The sequence below is a fragment of the Podarcis filfolensis genome (assembly GCF_964270895.1).
Source record: "Podarcis filfolensis genome assembly, chromosome: 6".
Classification (NCBI taxonomy): domain Eukaryota; kingdom Metazoa; phylum Chordata; class Lepidosauria; order Squamata; family Lacertidae; genus Podarcis; species Podarcis filfolensis.
Genome location: NC_139609.1, coordinates 49,486,655 through 49,505,254, shown reverse-complemented (window position 1 = coordinate 49,505,254; position 18,600 = coordinate 49,486,655). Strand labels below are relative to the sequence as shown.

The window sequence follows — 18,600 nt, the reverse complement described above, 5'->3', positions numbered from 1 at the left end:
CATACTGGACAGGGGAGGGGGAAGCCGCACTGTGTTGCCTTCGGCTTTTCCCCTTCCTCGCTCTCTCCCTTCTTGGCCTTGGGGGAGAGGACGGGGAACCAAGTATGGGGCGGGCGCCTCTTTGCCACGCTCCTGGCACTGTTTGCTCCGTGCTCCTGGCTGCATACTGTAAGGTTGCGAATATAAGCCGCACTTTCACTTTTCATGATTGGAATTTCGGGGGGAAAGTGAGGCTTATATTCAGACCAATATGGTATTTAATGTTTTGGTTATTTGGAATAGCATATCAGAAAAGCCAAATTAGGTCAGACCAATGGTCCATCTAGCTTGCAGTCCTTTCCTTAGCAGGAACCTTCCTAAAGAATCCTAAGCAGTGCCCATATCCAGGTGCTTTAGGATGTTCTAGCTCCTAAACATAAGGATGCACTAAAAGCAACATGATAGATGCCTATAGAACATGATATAGCAATAAACTTGTTGGGGGTTGTGTGTGTGTGTGTGTGTGTGTGTGTTTCTAGTGGTTCAAAACAATGTATCTGCTAAGCCCATACCCTTGCAGTGAGTTATAAAAAGGGAAGGAATGACTAGAGTCATTACATTTCTGAGTACCAAGGCTTCTTGCTTAGGAATAAGAGAATCCAGGACTGTAATATTTAATTCTTTCCTATGATTTGTCATCACCGTAGTAGGGTATTAAAGTACCTGATCTCAAGAGCACTTAAAAATATGTTCAACTTTTCTCAAAAGGGATTATTAATTTGGATAAAGTTTCACATGTATTTTGAATAGTTGAAGGATTTGAAGCTCTTGTAGTCTCCTTTGGATTTGGAAAACATGTTCATAAGAAAGACTGCACTTATAATTGTCCCTGACTAATGTGAAGCTGATATATCCAGTTCCCTCCCTCCTCCGCTCTTTCTAACAGACACACAAAATCTGCACTTCTGTGCATACACACTTCAAAAATCATTGAATGTAATTTTAAGTGGGATTCCCCCCCAATAAATATCCTTCCAAAGTTGGAAGCACTGCTGACAGCATACTTATGAATTTGGAAATACAGAAGATCACTACCAAAAACATATAGGAACCAATTTTTATTTTAAAATATTTATATGCTGCTGTTTTGGGCAAATGTTGCTTTTGTAATATTTTTAAATAAGGTTCTGAAGCTGAAAGCTATATCTTACGTTTTGCTGACATGGAATAGTGATTGATGTGTCTTCATATTCATTAAAATGTTTTCTGTGGGTTGTTTGCTTCTGAAACATCAAAAGACTTCAGATTCAACTTGGCAAATTCACATATATGTTACAGATGTAATATGAGGACTTGGCAATGGAATCCAAACCCTTTTTTCAGCTGGACTGGGTGTGCATGGGGGGAGTGTATTGGGCAGAGTTGCCCCTCCACCCAGCCCAGCCAACCTTAAAGTTGAAGAGTACACAAAATAAAATGGATATGTGCCATTATTATTACATGTTTGACATTTGAAAAGCTGAACAAAATTATTTGAACACAATTCTGAATTCCGTAAAAAAAAGGCATGTAATTTTATTTTTTTTAAATGTACCAAATGTTGTTGACCCCATTATTTTAATGTTGAAAAGTAATGAAATTACATTTATATCTAATTATTTTGTGGGACTACCAGTGGTCTCCCATTGGTCAATATCTGCTTTGCTTCATCAATAGTGCTGTATCAGGTTCTTCCAGATAATTTACTGGACCCAATGTTGACATTATTATTATTATTATTATTATTATTATTATTGAAGAAACCAACATGTATTCTTATCAATTTACATTTTTAAGGTTCCTGCTGAAAATACTAAATGCATCTGACTTCCTATCCTCTAGCATGCACGTATCATACTTTGCCTCGTTGTTGACATTTTTCAGTAGTATGCTTCCCTGAGTAATGTTGCTGGGACTGCCATAATATGGCCATTTGGAATAGTGCAGCTGCTCCTGCTGTTAACAAGGAAGATGTAAAGTGCCTAGAGAGTTCGCCCCCCAGCCACAGCATCTCACTGATTTCAGAGGCTTGGAATGTTGCATCATTTTTATTTTGGAATATTGCGTGTGTAAAAGGGGAAAGCTTATTGCTTGGCTCATTTTATTTCCATCATCCCAAAGTTTAATCACATTCAGGGTGGCAGTGGGAAGGGTGATGATAAGCTAAGAGGTCTGACTCTGAGGTGACATAAAGTGTGTGCTTCATAGCAGCCCAGGAGATGTGCAAAAACAATGGAAAATGTGCTGACCTCAGCTCAATTGCAACAGCACACTAAAAATTCTGCTTGGTTTCAGGCTTGTGGAACGCACAGTCACTATTGTGGATTTCAGCAGTTTCTGGAAAGAATGTGCTAGTCCAAGGACAATGTATTTGGATGACTTTAATGGTGAGTGTCGTTTATTGGAGGGATCCTATGCAACATGCTTAGAATTGGAGTCTTTGCAAGGAGTGAGTAAGGTAGGTTGTCTCAATAGATCAGGTAAGTATGAAGAGGGGAGTAGGCAGGAAAGTTGGTAGTTCTAAATTAAATTAATTAGGTAAAGGGCTGCAGGACCAGGAAATGGAGCATGAGCAGATGGGCAGAATATGATGTAGTATCTGTGAGTTGCACATGTGAGGTGCTTTGATGAACAGACAAATTCAGCTAGCAGGAAGGAAAAGCAATACAGTATAGGAACAGGAAAGGACAGAAAAGAACCAATCACAGTAGGAGCAAAGCAAAGATACAGTAAAACTACCTGGGTCTGTGGAGGCCTATAATTTGCCAAAGACGTGCAGCAGCTCATGGTTCTCTGAAGTCCACCAGTGGCTGATTAACCGGAAAAAAATGAGACACAAACTTATAATTGTTGCACTTTTCTGTTCAGGGGACTAACTGCATTTGACTTTAGAATTTGAAAGTTTTGTTAAAATGCAGGCACTTTGAAAAGGTCTAATACAACTTTATTGTTGAAATAAGAATATAAATTGTAATTGTGAACATTTCACATTTTTTTAAAGAAATACATTTTCACTAAGTCAAACAAGTATCCAGACTAATAAACAATTTGAGAAAATATCTATAAGATTATGCAGGTAACTAAAAACTATAGCAACAGCAAACAGTTATCAATAGTTGAGAAGGCATTGCCTTGTTTTGCTATTTAATTAATGGCTGATTGAATTCAAATATTAAGGGCAACAAAATTGCTGGGTAAGGCAATCTAAAATCAGAAAGTCAACAAAAATATAATTAGATAAAGCAGCACTTAAAAATCATTTTAAAACAGATAGAAAACTACCCCTCCCCTCAAAAATCAGCAATAAGGAATTCCAGAAAAAGAAAAAGAAAAAAATCTTACAGCAAGCCAATCTAATTCAAACACATAATCCAGTGACACAATGACATACCTATGTTATACTATAAATATTGCAAATATATTGCAAAACCCAATGACATCCCATTTAAAAAAAGATTTACTGGGTTAAGTCACATACATAAAATTAAAGTCATCTGTACAGTGAAAATGGAAGTTATGGGGTTTTTTCTCAGATGGATTTGCAATAAAGATAGGTGCCCATCATGACGTTACAAGACGTGGACACTGAGGACCTGAGTTAGGGAGGTTTGTTGGTCACCGGTTCTCCCTAGTGTTATACAGTGTTATACTGTGGAGGGAGCGGGTGGCTCTGTGGTCTAAACCACTGAGCCTCTTAGGCTTGCTGATCGGAAGGTCGGTGGTTCAAATCCATGTGACAGGGTGAACTCCTGTTGTTCTGTCCCAGCTTCTGCCAACATGACAGTTCTAATGCACACTAGTTCAAGTAGAGAAATAGGTACCACTGCAGTGGGAGGTAAATGGCATTTCCATGCACTCCGGCTTCTGTCAAGGTGTCCCGTTGCTTGATGTTTTCCTTGGGAAGGCTAGGCCCTAGTAGGCCTAGTGTAAGAGCCTCCACTGATAAGATCATGGCTAGATGGACAGACACCAAGCTGCTTCTGAATTTCTTGCATAGAGCTGACTGCTTGGTAGAAAAAAAGAAATATGTCAGTGTTCTCCCTCATCTTTGTCAACTGCTCAATCATTAGCACTGAATGATCACAACTCTGCTCTGCCTCTTTGCTCTCCACGAGGACATGTTGATTTAGTCAGACTGTGTTGCATCTGTCAGTGTCTTGCATGGATTTTCTGATGCTTAATGAATTTATTTTGTAAAACAAACACCTTCTTGCAGTCCACACATCTATGGGTTTCTAACACATTAAGGTTGGGGTTCAGGCACAAATTATATTTTTGTTTTTACTTCCTTTTTTGAGAATGTGTTTTCTCACATTTGTTACGTGTAAAAGTTTTGTTTAAGAGTAGCATTGCTGTGAGGCTTGATTTCTTACTGAGGTTTTCCCCACAAGTCAGTCATTTATAAAGTCTTGCCTGTTAATAGATCTTAAGGCAGGCATCCCCAAATTGCGGCCCTCCAGATGTTTTGGCCTACAACTCCCATGATCCCTAGCTAACAGGACCAGTGGTCAGGGATGAGGGGAATTGTAGGCCAAAACATCTGGAGGGCCGAAGGTTGGGAATGCCTGTCTTAAGGTGTTTCACAAGGGTAATTTTCACTTTAAAGTTTTCCCCACACCCAGTATACTTGCAGAATTTAATTCTTGCTGGCACTTTCGGATAGATAATTACAACCTTCCATATTTTGAGTTGTATTGTAGGACAATATTGCTGTCTTTCCTGATATTCAGGTTTTGCAGAAGCTTCTATTCCCCCATCGTTCAGCCCAGACCCTGAGATCCTCCTCAGAAGGTCTTCTACTGGTTCCTTCACTACGAGAAGCGAGGTTACAGGGAATCAGGCAGAGGGCCCTCTCGGTAGTGGTGTCCTCTCTGTGGAACACCCTCCCTTCAGATGTCAAGAAAATAAACAACAATCTGACTTTTAGAAGACATCTGAAAGCAGCCCTGGATCGGGAAGTTTTTAATGTTTGATGTTTTAGTATGTTCTCAAATATACTGTGAGCTGCCCAGAGTGGCTGGAGAAACCCAGCCAGATGGGCAGAGTATAATAATAGCAATAATAATAATAGCAATAATAGTAATTCCAACGGATTAAGCAGAGGATGTAATCCATCCCTGAGTTCCCACATTATGTTTCTCTTCAACCATCACTCATGTCTACCCTCGCATCACTCATGTTACTTGCAACAGATGTAGGCAGTGTATACCAGAAGTTTAAAGTGGATCAAATGCTTCCCTGGTGTGCATGTTTGTTGCATCATCCACAATATCTTGTCCTCATCTTCAAAGTGCAGCACTGGACTTTTTGGAAGCCCTTTGGAAGCAACTTTGAACCTTGCTTAAAGAGGAGAAAGTACTTTCCATTTAATGGAAACTGCTTCTCCTGCCCTGCCCTGTTCCTTAAACTTCTGATTTCAGCAGTTTAGAGGATCAACACAAAACAGCTTCCAAAAGAATAGAATATCATTTATTACGGCCATAGGCCCATACAGGTAAAAACAACACATAAATAACAGCTTGTGCCGTAAGGAGAAAAAAAAGCAATCGCTAAAACACCACTATAACAATAAAATACTATAAAATGGAAAGGCATACTACGCCTTAATTAGCTTGTAGAGCTCCTTGGCGTTGCTTTTGGGAAAGGACAGCAACTAGGAACCTAGCCACCTTCAGGGTCGTGTGGGTATCCTTGTCCTGCAAGATTTGGGCAAGGTGGAATTTTGGTGGGGTACCCTCTAGTTTCTGTATGATTGATCCCAACAAATTTGCCCGTGGCACATTAAACAAGGGACAAGTGAACATAATGTGCTGGAGCGACTCCGGCGTCACCTTATCACATTCGCACACGGCGGGGGCTTGGCCCTTTGAGAACCTATGTCTCAGGACATTGGAGGGAAAAACGTTAAACCTCGCTTTGGTGAAGGCCAGTCTATGTGCAACAGTCGAAAGGGAGGAGAGGTATGATGGAACGCAGTAAGTTAAAGTGATACCAATGTTCTGGGGCGAACAAACACCTCCCCCCAGCGTATAATTTCGCTGTAAATCGATGTCATCCAGTCTTTGGCGGATCAGTCTCTGAGCAGTGATTTGGTCTAGTTTTAGGGAATCTGAGGGAGAGATTCCATAACTCAGGAGTTTGGCATGAATTCTACTAGTCCAAAGGCTAGAGAATTCATCTCGCCATAAGCATTGGGCAAGGTAATGGTTTGGTAATCTGTGCCACAATGATAACCAGTAATTGAAGACTTGCTTCCACAGGCAAGTTTCTAAGGATGCGACCTTCAATTCTAGTCGCATGGCTGCGTTGCTTACGCACAGGGGGAGCATTAGGAGCCGACGTAGCTTTGCAGAGTCTCAAGGGGAGCAAGAATTGGCTTTGCAGAGTCTCAAGGGGAGCAAGATCTGTCATCACGGCCCAGAGCGGGGCAGCATAAGCAAGCACGGCAACCACTTTTGCCTTGAACACCTTTAGGGCCGAGGGAACATGCAAAGCTCCGTCCGAAAAGAAGAATCGGAGGAGCGCATATGACAAGGTTTTGGCCTTATTAAGTAGGTGTTGAATGTGAGCTTTCCACCCCAAATTGTATTGAAAAATAACTCCTAAGTATTGAAATTTTAGGACTTGCTCTATTTTTGCCCCACCAAGCTTCCATTTGTATAATCTCCGGCTTCTGGAGAAGATCAGGATCTTGGACTTGGCATGGTTGATGGTTAATTGATTGAGTTGACAATACGTGGCAAAGATCTTCAGAGCTCTGGTTAGTCCAACACGTGTATAAGATAGAATTACCACGTCGTCCGCATATAAAAGGAGTGGGCAGCGGTAATCCGCTAGTCTAGGCGCGTGTGTACTTGGAGATGAGTTGACTAGGGGTGCTCGCATGTCGCTGATGAATAGGTTGAATAGGCAGGGAGCCAATATACATCCTTGGCGCACTCCCTTGGTATCGAATTTGTAAGGTCGCCCGCTGGAGTGAATCTCACTCTGGCAAGGGTACCTTCGTGGAGCTGGCTTATGAGCCATAAGAGTCTTCTATCAATGCCCTGTTTCGCAAGTTTCTCCCAAAGAATATTTCTAGGAACGCTGTCAAAGGCTGCCTTTAGATCTAAGAAGGCAGCACAGAGGTAGCCCCGGGGGGGGGGGGGAGGAGTACTTCCGTGCCAGATGATAAAGAACTATCGCATGATCGGTTGTAGAGCGTTTAGTTCTGAACCCTGCTTGTTCATGGCCAATCTGGTTAGTCTCATCTACCCATCGCAATAATTTAGTCATCAAAAAGCTGGCATAAATTTTCCCTATGATCGAAAGGAGGCTGATGTTACGGTAGTTTTCCGGCTCCGTTGGAGAACCTTTTTTATGAATTGGTACAATAATGGCCTCCTTCCATGTTTTGGGGATGAGACCGGAAGCGTTGATTGCATCGAAGGTTTTGGCCAAGATGCCGGCCCACCATTGTGGGTGTAGTTTGATGGCTTCAGCAGGGATCAGGTCGGGCCCAGGGGCTTTGCCCGGTTTCAGCTGAGCTATTAACTTGGCTATTTCGTCAGGATCGGTGGGAGGCCAAATAGGTAGGTGGGTAAACAGGTGCATCAGATGGTTGGAGGGAGCATCTGCCTGTGAGAAGCATTTCTTCAGGAACCGTTCCCATGTCGGTGCAGAGATGACTGCCCTTGGGGAATTCCTCCCCCTTCTGTTAATCAAAGACCAGAATTCCCTGGATCTGTGTGGTGCTTCCAAAAGATAATTTCTAAAAAGTGAGAACCCTGGCTTAAAATTTGCCTGGAGAAGTTCTAAGAATCCTGAAGCACCTGGAAGCACTGACATGGACCATAATCACCTGTGTGTGAGCAGCTTATCAAACATCACTAAGCCTGGTTTCCTGTTGTTGGATACCCCAGCTCAGATGAACAGAAAATCCGAATCCTGTCCAGGGAGCAGCAAGGCAGAGCAGTTGACTGACTGCTGCATCCCATCCCATGTCTGCTGACTCAATAGGTGAGTGTGCATTTCTTTCTGGGTTTTTTTTTATTTTACTTCAGTTTCAGGCTGGTATAGTTGAAGAATTAGGGCTCTTTGGGGCACCAGCAGCCACATGGGGCCCATGTGGCCGCTGGTGCCCCACATCAACCCCTGGGCAAAGCTCTCCGAACCAACAATGCTCCTCTCTGGCAACAGAGGCCAGTGGAGCAGTAACAACACTCTGTCCTGCCTGCCCCACCTTCTACATTGTAAGGGCATCTGATCCAGCATGCTGTTCTCACAGTGACCAACCAGATGCCTGTGGGAAAACCTCGAGCAGAGATTGGGCTCTGCTACAATTAATACATTTTACAACAAATTCTGAACACAGGCAGTGAAGGAAGGGTGCAGTTTGCCTCATGATGCAAGTTACAGGTCAGAGAAATCCTGTTGATGATGGAGGTAAGGAGCCCATGGTCCAGACATTATGGGACTCTGGTTCCCACCCCCAACCAACATGACCAATGGCCAGGGATGAATGGAGGTGCAATCCAACAGGTTCACTATCCCTGGTACAGAAAATAGATATGGGGTTGAAAGGATTCCTTTGTATCTTAGCACAATACTTCATGTGAACATGACAGTAAAACACAGTGTTAAAGTCTTGCACCTGCCACCGATTTCTACATGCAACAAAGGACATCACCAACCTAGCCAGCTTCTAAATCTGTTTTCCAACACGTCTTACTTTCCAGTGATGGTAAGGAACGCCATGGAATGTCGCCGAGGCAATTAGATCAGTGCCTGACAAAGTTTGTTGTTCTAAGTAAGGCTGATGGTAGCTAGGTGGTGGTTCTGTGCACAAGGAAACGGTGATGAATTTGGATATGCTGTGAATCAGAAAGTCCGGAAGAAGGAGAGCTGGTAATGATGCAGTGAAACACAATAACAATTTTTAAGGGTCTGGAATTACTTTCATATGGGGAGAGACTAAAATGTATAGGGGAAAAGGGAATATGACACACAACAGTACTAGAACCAGAAGCGCCAGTTAAAATCAATACACATAAAGTAAGTAACAAAACCAGTCTATGTAAAGAAGCCTCATAGCTCTGTTGGTCTCTGGAACTAACTGGTTAAAAAAAACAAACCCCACTAGAACAGAGGTTTTCAACCTTTTTGATTCCGCGGCTTCCTTAGCCAACTACATTCTTTCTGCAGCATCCCTGTGGGACTCTGGAGCTCACTTATGTCACCCCTTGCCTGCAGAGCTGGCAGCCCCTCACCCCTTTTCGAACACTCCCTTGTGGTGTTCCATCAGTCTCCTCTACTCTCAGCCCAGGTCTCTGAGCTGCCCACCCCAAAGAGAGGTGCCTCCCAGAGGCACCGTTTGCTTGTGGAGCTTGTAGCCACGGCTGCTTCAATAAACAGCTGTACAAGCCTTTGGGAGGCAGAGACGTGAGAGGGCATCAGTAGGGAAAGAAAGAGGGACAAAGGCCAGTGTTGCTCACAGCACCCCTGACCATCATTCAAGGCACCCAGGGTGCCACAGCACACTGGTTGAAAACCACTGCACCAGAGTAACAAGAAAGTAAAGGACTATCTCCTAAGGTGGACAGGCCAAGAGTCCCATAGTCAGGCCGTGTATCAAATGCACCTAATCTCTTATGGTACTCAAGACCAAGTGCTGCTGCCTATATGACTCTCTTACTATTAAAACTCAGACCTGTCATGGTGTTGTTCACAAGAGACACTCATGCTAGAGAGTAAGTTCTATTGTACTCAGGGAGCTTCCAGGTATGGGGCTTCGTATTGTAATAGGGTAGTTTAGATATTGCAAATGGGTTGTTGGCAACAGTTTTTTTTAACTTTACTCTCCCCTCCCACCTGAACAGGTAAATCTGGATTAAATAAGGGTTAAATGCACACTGGTGTTTTGAAGCTATGGATGCTGTGAAAACTCTGCATGCATCCCACTATAAACACTGGCAGTACCCTCAGTGTATCTTACTTATAAGGACAACTTTTAGCCTATAACACATTTTCGCAATAGAGTTTGGAAAGGACCTCTGAACTTCACTTGGGATATGTGTGCAGTATGTAGGTGTTGTCAATTCAGCGCTGCAACCAGAGGAGAAATCAAATGTTGTCCTGACCTGTAGCAGCCAATGTAGGCTTGACTTCAGAGTTACAGACTAATTTAAGCAAGAGGTGATTTAAATGTAAAGGGGGTGGGGAATATCAAGGTACTAAAACAAACAAACGAGATCATCACCTTTAATGTTACATGTGAATATGTCTATGAACAGACAGATAAAAGCGGTACCATTAGCACTGCAGGCCAGTTTAAGCCTTTACAAAGGAGAATGTTGAATGCTGTTGATGTGGGAGAAAGCAGAAGAGCTGCTTTTAAATCGAAGAAATCACAGAAATGGAAAGGCAGATTTAAGCGTTACTGGTGAAAAGAACTCCATCCTAGACGGGATGTGCTCGCTCACCCCCAACCACCCTGAGTTTGAAACGCGAAAACAGCTCGACCCTAACCTCCCCGACCCCCCTTCGCCAGCTCCCAGCCAAAGTTCATGCCTTGCTCGGTGTGGGGCAGGAGGGGGGGTGACGGACGGGCTCATCCCTGAGCAGCTGTGCGTCCCAGCTGTGGACTCCATTTCCCAGGCTTCCTCCCTGCCCTAATGTATTCCGTTCTCAGGCCGGCTCTGTGCCTGTGTGTGTGTGTGTGTGAGAGAGAGAGAGAGAGAGAGAGAATGTGTGTGTGTGTGTTTGAGAGCGAGAGCGAGCGAGCGTGAGTGTGTGTGAGTGAGAGAGAGAGAGCAGCTAGGAGTCCCTGGGAGAGTGGAGGCTCATTCACTGATTAGAGGCAGCTTCGAGAGGCAGCGCTGCGCTCTCCTTGGCTCCCAGCAGCCGTGTCAGGCTCCTGCTCACTCCCATGCTGGCCGAAGGCGCTTGCACACACGCGCCGGGCTTAGCACGTCCGGCTCTCCTCCCCGCGCAGCAACAGACCAGGCTCTCGCTCTCCGCAGCCTGACATTAAAGGGGGACGCCACCTCTCGAGGAATTTCCACGGTGAGTAGCGGGAGATCCCAGGGGTGCATGCGAGGAAGCCAGGGGTGCATGGTGCATTGTTTGTGCGCGCGCGTGTTTGTGCCTAAACGTATGTGTCGACCTAACTTTCCAGCAGGGGATCTCCGGGGTTTCGATTCAGTTCTCTGCCCTCGTACTTTCCCCCCTTTCTTCTTCTTCTTCTTTTTGACTTCTCTTGCAAATGCGGGCGCCGATGTTTCGAAAAGTCAAACTTTCTGAACCAAGTTTGCCTCTCCATTTTTTTCTCCACGCCCAGCTCCTCGGCGCAAAATTCCCACGGAAGAAGATGCTCATCGGGGTCCAGGGGTGGGGATGCTGAAAAAGCGCACACGCGGGGGGGGGGTTTGGAATCTTAATGAGTGTGCTTTTTAAAAACAACAACAAAAATCTGATCAATATGGTGCCCCCTCCCCTTTTAAGGGTAGCTGTGTTCCCGGGACTCTCCTCCTCCTTCTGCTGTTTATTTTACTGGGGAGGGGGTGAGAAGCAGGCGACACGGGGAGGGGGCTGGGTGGGATCAGGTGCCGGGGGAAGAAGCCTGCAAAACGCAGCCGAAAACCGCGCGGCTCCAATTAGCGCAAACAACATTTAGTTTTAAAAAGGAGAAAGAGAAGAGCGGGGGGGGGGGGAGAGAGAAGCGATCCCTGTGCAAGCCCGGGAGATACTTCCCGGCTTTCCTTCGTGTGTCCCACGGTCTTTGGCTGAAATAACGCAGTTTCCCCAAACAATACCCAAGACTCGGGGTGGGGGGTGGGCAGAGGACCTTCGTCGAAAGGGACAAGCCTGCTAGTCTTCCTCTGACACAACCTAGGTAGATATTATTTTTTGCACAAAACTCAAAATGTTTAAAAATCCAGCATTTGCCCTGTGCGTAGAAAGCACCGCATAGAGTCAGGATCGTCTCCCCCCCCCTTCAGCTTTCAGTTTTACTACGGAGCGGACGCACATGTGAACTTTGAGTATTAGAAATTACATAACCGCAATTAAGGCGTACTTTCCGCCTTTTTTTTTCCTCCTCCTTTTGTCCCAAGTTCCTTTTCGCTGCCGCGATGGTTGCGCACGTGAAATGCTTGCAGTTTGGAGGAAAGGTTGAAGTTCGGACAAACAACTCTCCTTCCTTCAAAGAAAGTCCCTCTCCGCCTGCATTTTTATCTCCGAGATGCAAAACAATTTTTAAAAAAATTGGTCGTTAGTTGTATGTTTGCAATTATTCTCCTGCAATGAATAGCATAGCAAAAGCGATGTTGTGTTGTAGGGTCAACACCGGTGCAAGCGAGCAAATAGAGAACCCGGCTGGAAACCCGGTTGGCGAGAGGAAGTGGAAGGAAATTGGAATATGCATGTTTAGCTGGGCTTCCTTAGCAAAACTTTCTTCACATTTTCAGCCCGAAGCCGGGGAACGGCCAGCTTTTGAAATGAAACAACAGCAGCCGCTGCTTGCAGCGTGGTAGGGAAGTCAGTACAGAGGTTGCAAGGAAGGGGAAATAATTCCTCACCTTGTAGATCGAAATACATAAAAAACATCTGCTTGGGCACAATGAAATCATTAGGCAATGTCCAGTTCAGGAGTTGCATTGAATGCTTTCGCCTTCCAGGCAGGAAACGTGCAGGGAAGGAATTGTTGCAATAAATTCAAACAGCACGAGGCATCCGCACATTTGATGAGCTTTGTTTAGTATTTTAAAAAGAAAACGAGTCTTGAAAAGACTGTAGAGATTGGGGTGAAGGGAGATAGATCTCTGCTCCCACTCCACCCGCCCCGCACATATTTCCTGGAAGGAATGAAAAATTTGATTCCTTTGCAAAGTTGCGAAACCGATTTTGCACAGTTATTATTCTTATTATTTTTTTTCTTTTGTCAATGCAGAGCATTTGGCGGGGGTGTTCAGTGAAAAAAGTGACCAGGCGTGGCCGAGCGGGCGTATTAGCGGGGAATTAGTTTCCGATTCCTGTATCTCTCCAATGCACTTTCTGAAATCTGTACCCACTTTTTTCTTTTATATCCCCGATGTGGAGAGGACAGTGTGTATATAAAACATGGTTTGAAGTTGTAGTAAGCCGACCGAATTCTTTTCGTGCTCAGTTTAGGCACCGGGAAAAGGACAAACACCTGTTTTGATTTGCAACTGCAGAAAGTGGGAGAAGGGCGGGTTAATGCTCCTCCTATGAAATTAATTCTGCTTTTGTTGGAAATTGGAGATTTCTGGAACAGAACTTTAAGATCCAAATCGATCAAGTATTATTTCTCTACCAGAAAACTTAAAGAGTTTGAATAGTTTAATTTTACACTCCCCCCCCCCCGACCGCTTAACTGGGGAAGCGTTGTGCGTCCATCTCGTGCCCCTTTTTGGGTCGGGGCTGGAGGATGAGATGAAGGCCCCACAATTTGCAGATCAGAACCGCCTTACTTTGTGTTGTTTACCGATGGCTAACAAACGCCTTTTGGCGGCTTCGACTTCTGCAAGTTATTACTTTGCTTAACAAAAGAAGGATGCATTTTGCAGGGGTAGGGTGGAAATCTATTATCTGTTTTAGTACCTTGGCCCGTCCCCGTACTTGAATTTTATTTTCCTTGTTATTTTTTTGTTGTTGCAAAGCGGGGGGGGGGGGGGAGTCGCAAAGCGAATTGGGGAGAGGCGAGGCGGCCCCTTTGTTGTTGCGCCAAGGGGCCCGATTCACCATCGGTTTCATAAAATGTGAATAGATCTTCGTACTTTCCGAACTGGCATTTTGGACGCCGAAAAGGCAGTGCCCTTATTCCGCCTCGCCCCCTATCCCGGCCACCGTCTCATAATCTAGTTTGGACACTCAAAATTCCAAAACCATCCTGATGTTTAGTGACAAGGAATACAGACCTATAGATTTTCTTAATTCAACACTGGGATCTCCTGCTTGTTCTTGTCCTCAATCTTGCATTTGTTTTCATTTATTAGGAGGAAATCCAGTTTAGTTTGAATAGATAATCCAGTTGCACACTTTAATTCCCCCCAACAGCTGGGATAGTTTTGTTTTATATTATCAGGATTTTCTCAGTAGGAATAAATCTCCAAATTCCTGCTTCTAAAATTATGTGATTACAAAGTAACAAGAGCTCAAACCTGTAGTTTCCAACTCTCTGTTCTTTCGTAACAGCTTGAACTCTTAAAGAAAAAGTTATTTCTTTCTCTCCGCAAACTGCAGGGAATTTTTTTTTTATTCCGTTATTTTATATATTGGAATTGGGAAATAGCAGGAGGATCACAAAAATGCAACCTGTTTTAGTAGTACGGGATGTGTGGTTTATATGTTTTAATTAAGAATGGAAAAGTAATTTTTTACACAGAAACTCTGCCTTTCTTTTCTGGGTTCTGTATATTAATATAAAATTTATATTAATTAGCAAATGAGTTTTTCCACCTGCAGCTTGTGACCAACTCTGTTTATCCACTTGCATGATGGCTAGAAGGATGCATGGTGAATTCTGCATTATCTTAGCCTCTCTTCATTTTAGTAGTTCTCCTCTGGGGTAATTAAAAATAACATTATAATAATTATTAAACAGAGGAACCAAAACCTAAGCTGTGCATAACATGTTAGATTTTGTTCTAAGTTGTGGGTTTGTTTGTTTTTGTTATGAATAAAGGCTGAAGCTTTTAATTGGGATTCTCTTGGTCTTGCCGCTTCACTTTGCATTTAAGTAAGCGGTGCAAATGACGGGTGTTCTTGCAAGGAATCATGCTTATCCCTAAAGCCAAGTGGTGATTTTGAAAATATAAGTAAGCAATTTTTAAAAATTATTATTATTATTATTATTTGTGTGCTGATCTAACTCGGATACCCAGTGGACAGTTTATGTAGCTTCATAGATTTATCTCCACCCCCATGGCCTCCTCCACTCCTTGTTTAGTTAATTTAACAAAGACTTTTTGCAATCTGTTTGGAGTTTGTCTGATGCCATGGAAAAGTATCTGCTGATTTATTTGGTTGCTTTTCGATTTCTGTCGCTAGACCGTCTTTTCTCTTCCTTTCAGCGAGGATGTCAGCTGTTATTACTTCCTATTGATCCCTTTGCAAAGTGAGAAGTGAACTAAAATTAATGTCAATTCCACTGCTTGGATCAATAGCTGGAGTTATTTTAATCTGGATTTGCACAGGGTGCTAAATTAAAAAAATCAGCATAGAGGCAGAAAAGTAACAGTTACTTACTTTGGCTGTGCCCGCTCCCTTCCAGTCACCCAAATGTTTCATCAGGCTGGTTATCCTGCAATCCATATTTTTTTAATTAAGCAGGTCAGTTAGTTTTCTTATTTTGGGTTCCATATTTAAAAACCAATGACATTTTGACATTGGGAGTGTATTATCTATAGATTTTCATAATGACTGGCCTTGCCGCAGCCTCATCTGTACATGCTCCTAATGATGGTGGTGATAGGGGATAATCGTGTGGGGCAAAGAGATGGTGGAAAAGAAGGTAAGAGACAAGGAGAAAATGGGGGAGAAAAGGATGCAGGAGGGTTTTTAAAAAAAATAAACTTGGCTTGGTGCAATATCGTAATATGTTGATTTATTCTCTATGTAATGAAGTTTGCGAACGAATAGGGCGATTGGAGTGATTCACAGTATTCTACAAGGAGTGTCAAGTGTGGCTTCCAGATTACTAATTTATGAAATACATTTAACGTAATGAGGTGACAGTGGAAGTAAAAATAGAAAAGCAGGCACAGAGGCATTAGTAGTGTGCTCTCACCCCCCCTCGTTTATTTAAATCCTAGAAAGGCTATGGTTTTCCCTCAGTCCCATGGGTCAATTCAGATATTAATAGTGTATTTATGTATTTATCTGGGTAGGGTGTTCCCCTCCCTTTAAAAATAATTGAAAATGAGCATTCAGGTCTCCTAGCCCCTGCTTCACCTTCACCTATTATTGCAGTTTTTTGTTTTAAATTTGTTTGCTTGCTTTTCTGTGACAAATCAGCTATGCAGAAAACAGTGCAGAAGGTAACTCCGAAAGAAGGCCGACCAGATTCTCCGTGGCATCTTTCTGTCCATGGCTAGTACTTGACGGAAAGTTATTTAAAATTTGGAAGCGACCAAAACTTTGTTAATGTGAGATCTATAATCTGCTGATTTAGCCCTGATCTGTATCAGGAAGGGAGCCAAATGAGGAAGAGGCGAGATGATGCCCTCTCATCTTCACACTTAATAACAGTCACTGGGCGTCTGGATACAGAATGGGAGAAAAGGAAATGTTACTGCTGGACAGCATGAAAGGCGCAGTCAGGATTCCACAGAGTTTGTTAACCTAGCCTTGCTCATTCACAGAATACAAAAGCCACTCCATTAGAAAAGAGACTCTTTCAGTAAGTTTTATTTGCTATGTCTGACCTTCTGGATCTAACAGGCACATTTTGTAACAGCTTTTTTATTATATGATTTTTTTGTGGCCTTTTGAGTGCCGCAAGGCTAGCACATTGTTTTAAAGTAACAGTTCTCTTACATTCAAGTGCATTGTGGCATTCTGAATGGTTGGCAGTGGAAGCTTAAAAAGTGGAGGGGGGTGGATTCTAGGTTGAAGAGGAGAGAACGTGATTTTGATTTCAACTCTAAAAAGGGTTAGAGGGAAAGTTAATGTTATTATTTATACTTACATGTAAATGTAAATATCTGTACTGATACGTTGCGAGTGGGGATAATAGGTTACTTAGAATTTGTAAGTAATTTCAAGGAAAAGCAAGCCTGGACGTTTTGTTAACATTTTTCTCTAAATGCTAATGGCATATCCAGGACAGTTTACAAATCTACTTAAGCGTGAGCGCATTAGGAAGTAAAATTACTGATCCGTTTTGTGCTGTCCTCAACCTAAAAGGCAGATGCTTGCAAGAGATCATATGGCACTGGCTCCCATTATGATTTTAAATATTGTCAGAGACGCCAAGCACTTTATTGATGAAGTTGCTGCTGCTTTCCTAAAAGCACACAAACACCACATGGAACAATTCAGAGAAATGTATAAGAGAGGCATGTTTATGCCCACATGCACCATTGAATATAAAGTGAAATCAATAACTTGTATGTATATCTGCACAGGTAGATATTCACATGGGGCCTCTACAACACAAAACAGATACGGTTTCTACATTATTTTTTTCTTAATGGGCTGTGCAGATATATGCAGAAATGCTTGTTTGTAAATTGTGAATAACTTACCAGATTTTTAAAATAGTAATTACTTTCTTTAAACATAATAACTTAAAATTGCCACCACTGATTTCCACAGTCCAATTCCCCCCCCCCCCCGTATTTTTGTCTGTAAGGAGTCAGGTCATTTGCCTTTCATTTGCTCATTAAAGATTGTTTTCATCCCATATAGCCCTTATTCAGAGCAGTCAGTCCCCACAAACCACTCATTCCTTAATCTGAACGTGCACTAGTTTCTTGCCCTTCTTACAGCAGAAGGTGAGGTCAGAGCAAGATGCACTACCTGCATGAACCACAGAGTAGTGTTGGTGTGTGGAAAAGTGCCCCATTTTATCTACTTTTAGTGGGGATCTTCTATTGACTTCAAAGTTTGGTGCTAAAGCTGGTAGCAGGAGAAAGACTGAGAAAGACTTGTGCTGACACACCCTTAGAGGGAGTTAGAGACCCTTCTAGTTATTTGTGAACTTTCCTGAAAGAGAACACATGGAGGTTTGGTTCTTTGCTCATACAATTTTCTTGTTGCATTCATGATAGGTAACTGTCCAGGACTGAATGGCAATTAACTATTTCCTCCCCCTTTCCCATCTTTTTCTCCACAGCTTTGGAACAGTGATGAAGCCCCAGTGAGACCCCCCAGCTCTACACCCAGACGTTGCTTTGTTTTCCATCCAGGGAAGACCATTTTCCTTGCGGCCCTGTCAAGGAAAGAGACTCCGATGGACTTACACCGGGCAGCCTTCAAGATGGAAAACTCCTCCTACCTTCCCAATCCTCTGGCATCTCCAGCCCTGATGGTTCTCGCTTCTACCGCTGAAGCAAGCCGCGATGCTTCCATCCCTTGCCAGCAGCCAAGGCCCTTTGGTGTTCCAGTATCGGTGGACAAGGATGTGCACATCCCGTTCACTAATGGCTCCTATACTTTTGCCTCCATGTATCACCGACAAGGTGGTGTGCCAGGAGCATTCACCAACCGTGATTTTCCACCTTCCTTGCTGCATCTGCACCCCCAGTTTGCTCCCCCCAATCTGGACTGCACCCCAATCAGCATGCTGAACCACAGTGGCGTTGGGGCCTTCCGTCCCTTTGCCTCCACTGAGGACAGGGAGAGTTACCAGTCAGCTTTTACACCTGCCAAGCGTCTGAAGAACTGCCATGACACTGACTCTCCCCACCTTCGCTTCTCAGACGCTGATGGCAAGGAGTATGAGTTTGGAGCCCAGCTCCCATCTGGCTCCCCCGGCTCCCTCAAAGTCGATGACACGGGGAAAAAGATCTTCGCTGTCTCTGGCCTCATTTCGGACCGGGAGACCTCATCCAGTCCCGAGGACCGAAATGATAGATGTAA

General features: G+C 43.5%; 1 protein-coding gene across 9 annotated transcripts in view; it reads left to right on the top strand.

Moving 5' to 3' along the window:
• The window catches only part of RNF220 (ring finger protein 220), a 341,456-nt gene that overhangs the window by 8,657 nt on the left and 314,199 nt on the right, over positions 1 to 18,600 (top strand). For 4 of the 9 annotated variants that reach the window (XM_083619870.1, XM_083619868.1, XM_083619859.1 and 1 more), the window contains exon 1: positions 17,855 to 18,596. In XM_083619870.1, the coding sequence (XP_083475996.1) occupies positions 17,972 to 18,596 (625 nt within the window). In that variant the 5' untranslated portion in view covers positions 17,855 to 17,971. Of the gene's footprint in view, positions 1 to 2,313; positions 2,406 to 7,919; positions 8,017 to 10,698; positions 11,062 to 12,529; positions 16,418 to 17,854; positions 18,597 to 18,600 lie in introns of those variants that run through there. The other 5 variants (XM_083619867.1, XM_083619869.1, XM_083619871.1 and 2 more) reach the window with 5 other exon arrangements.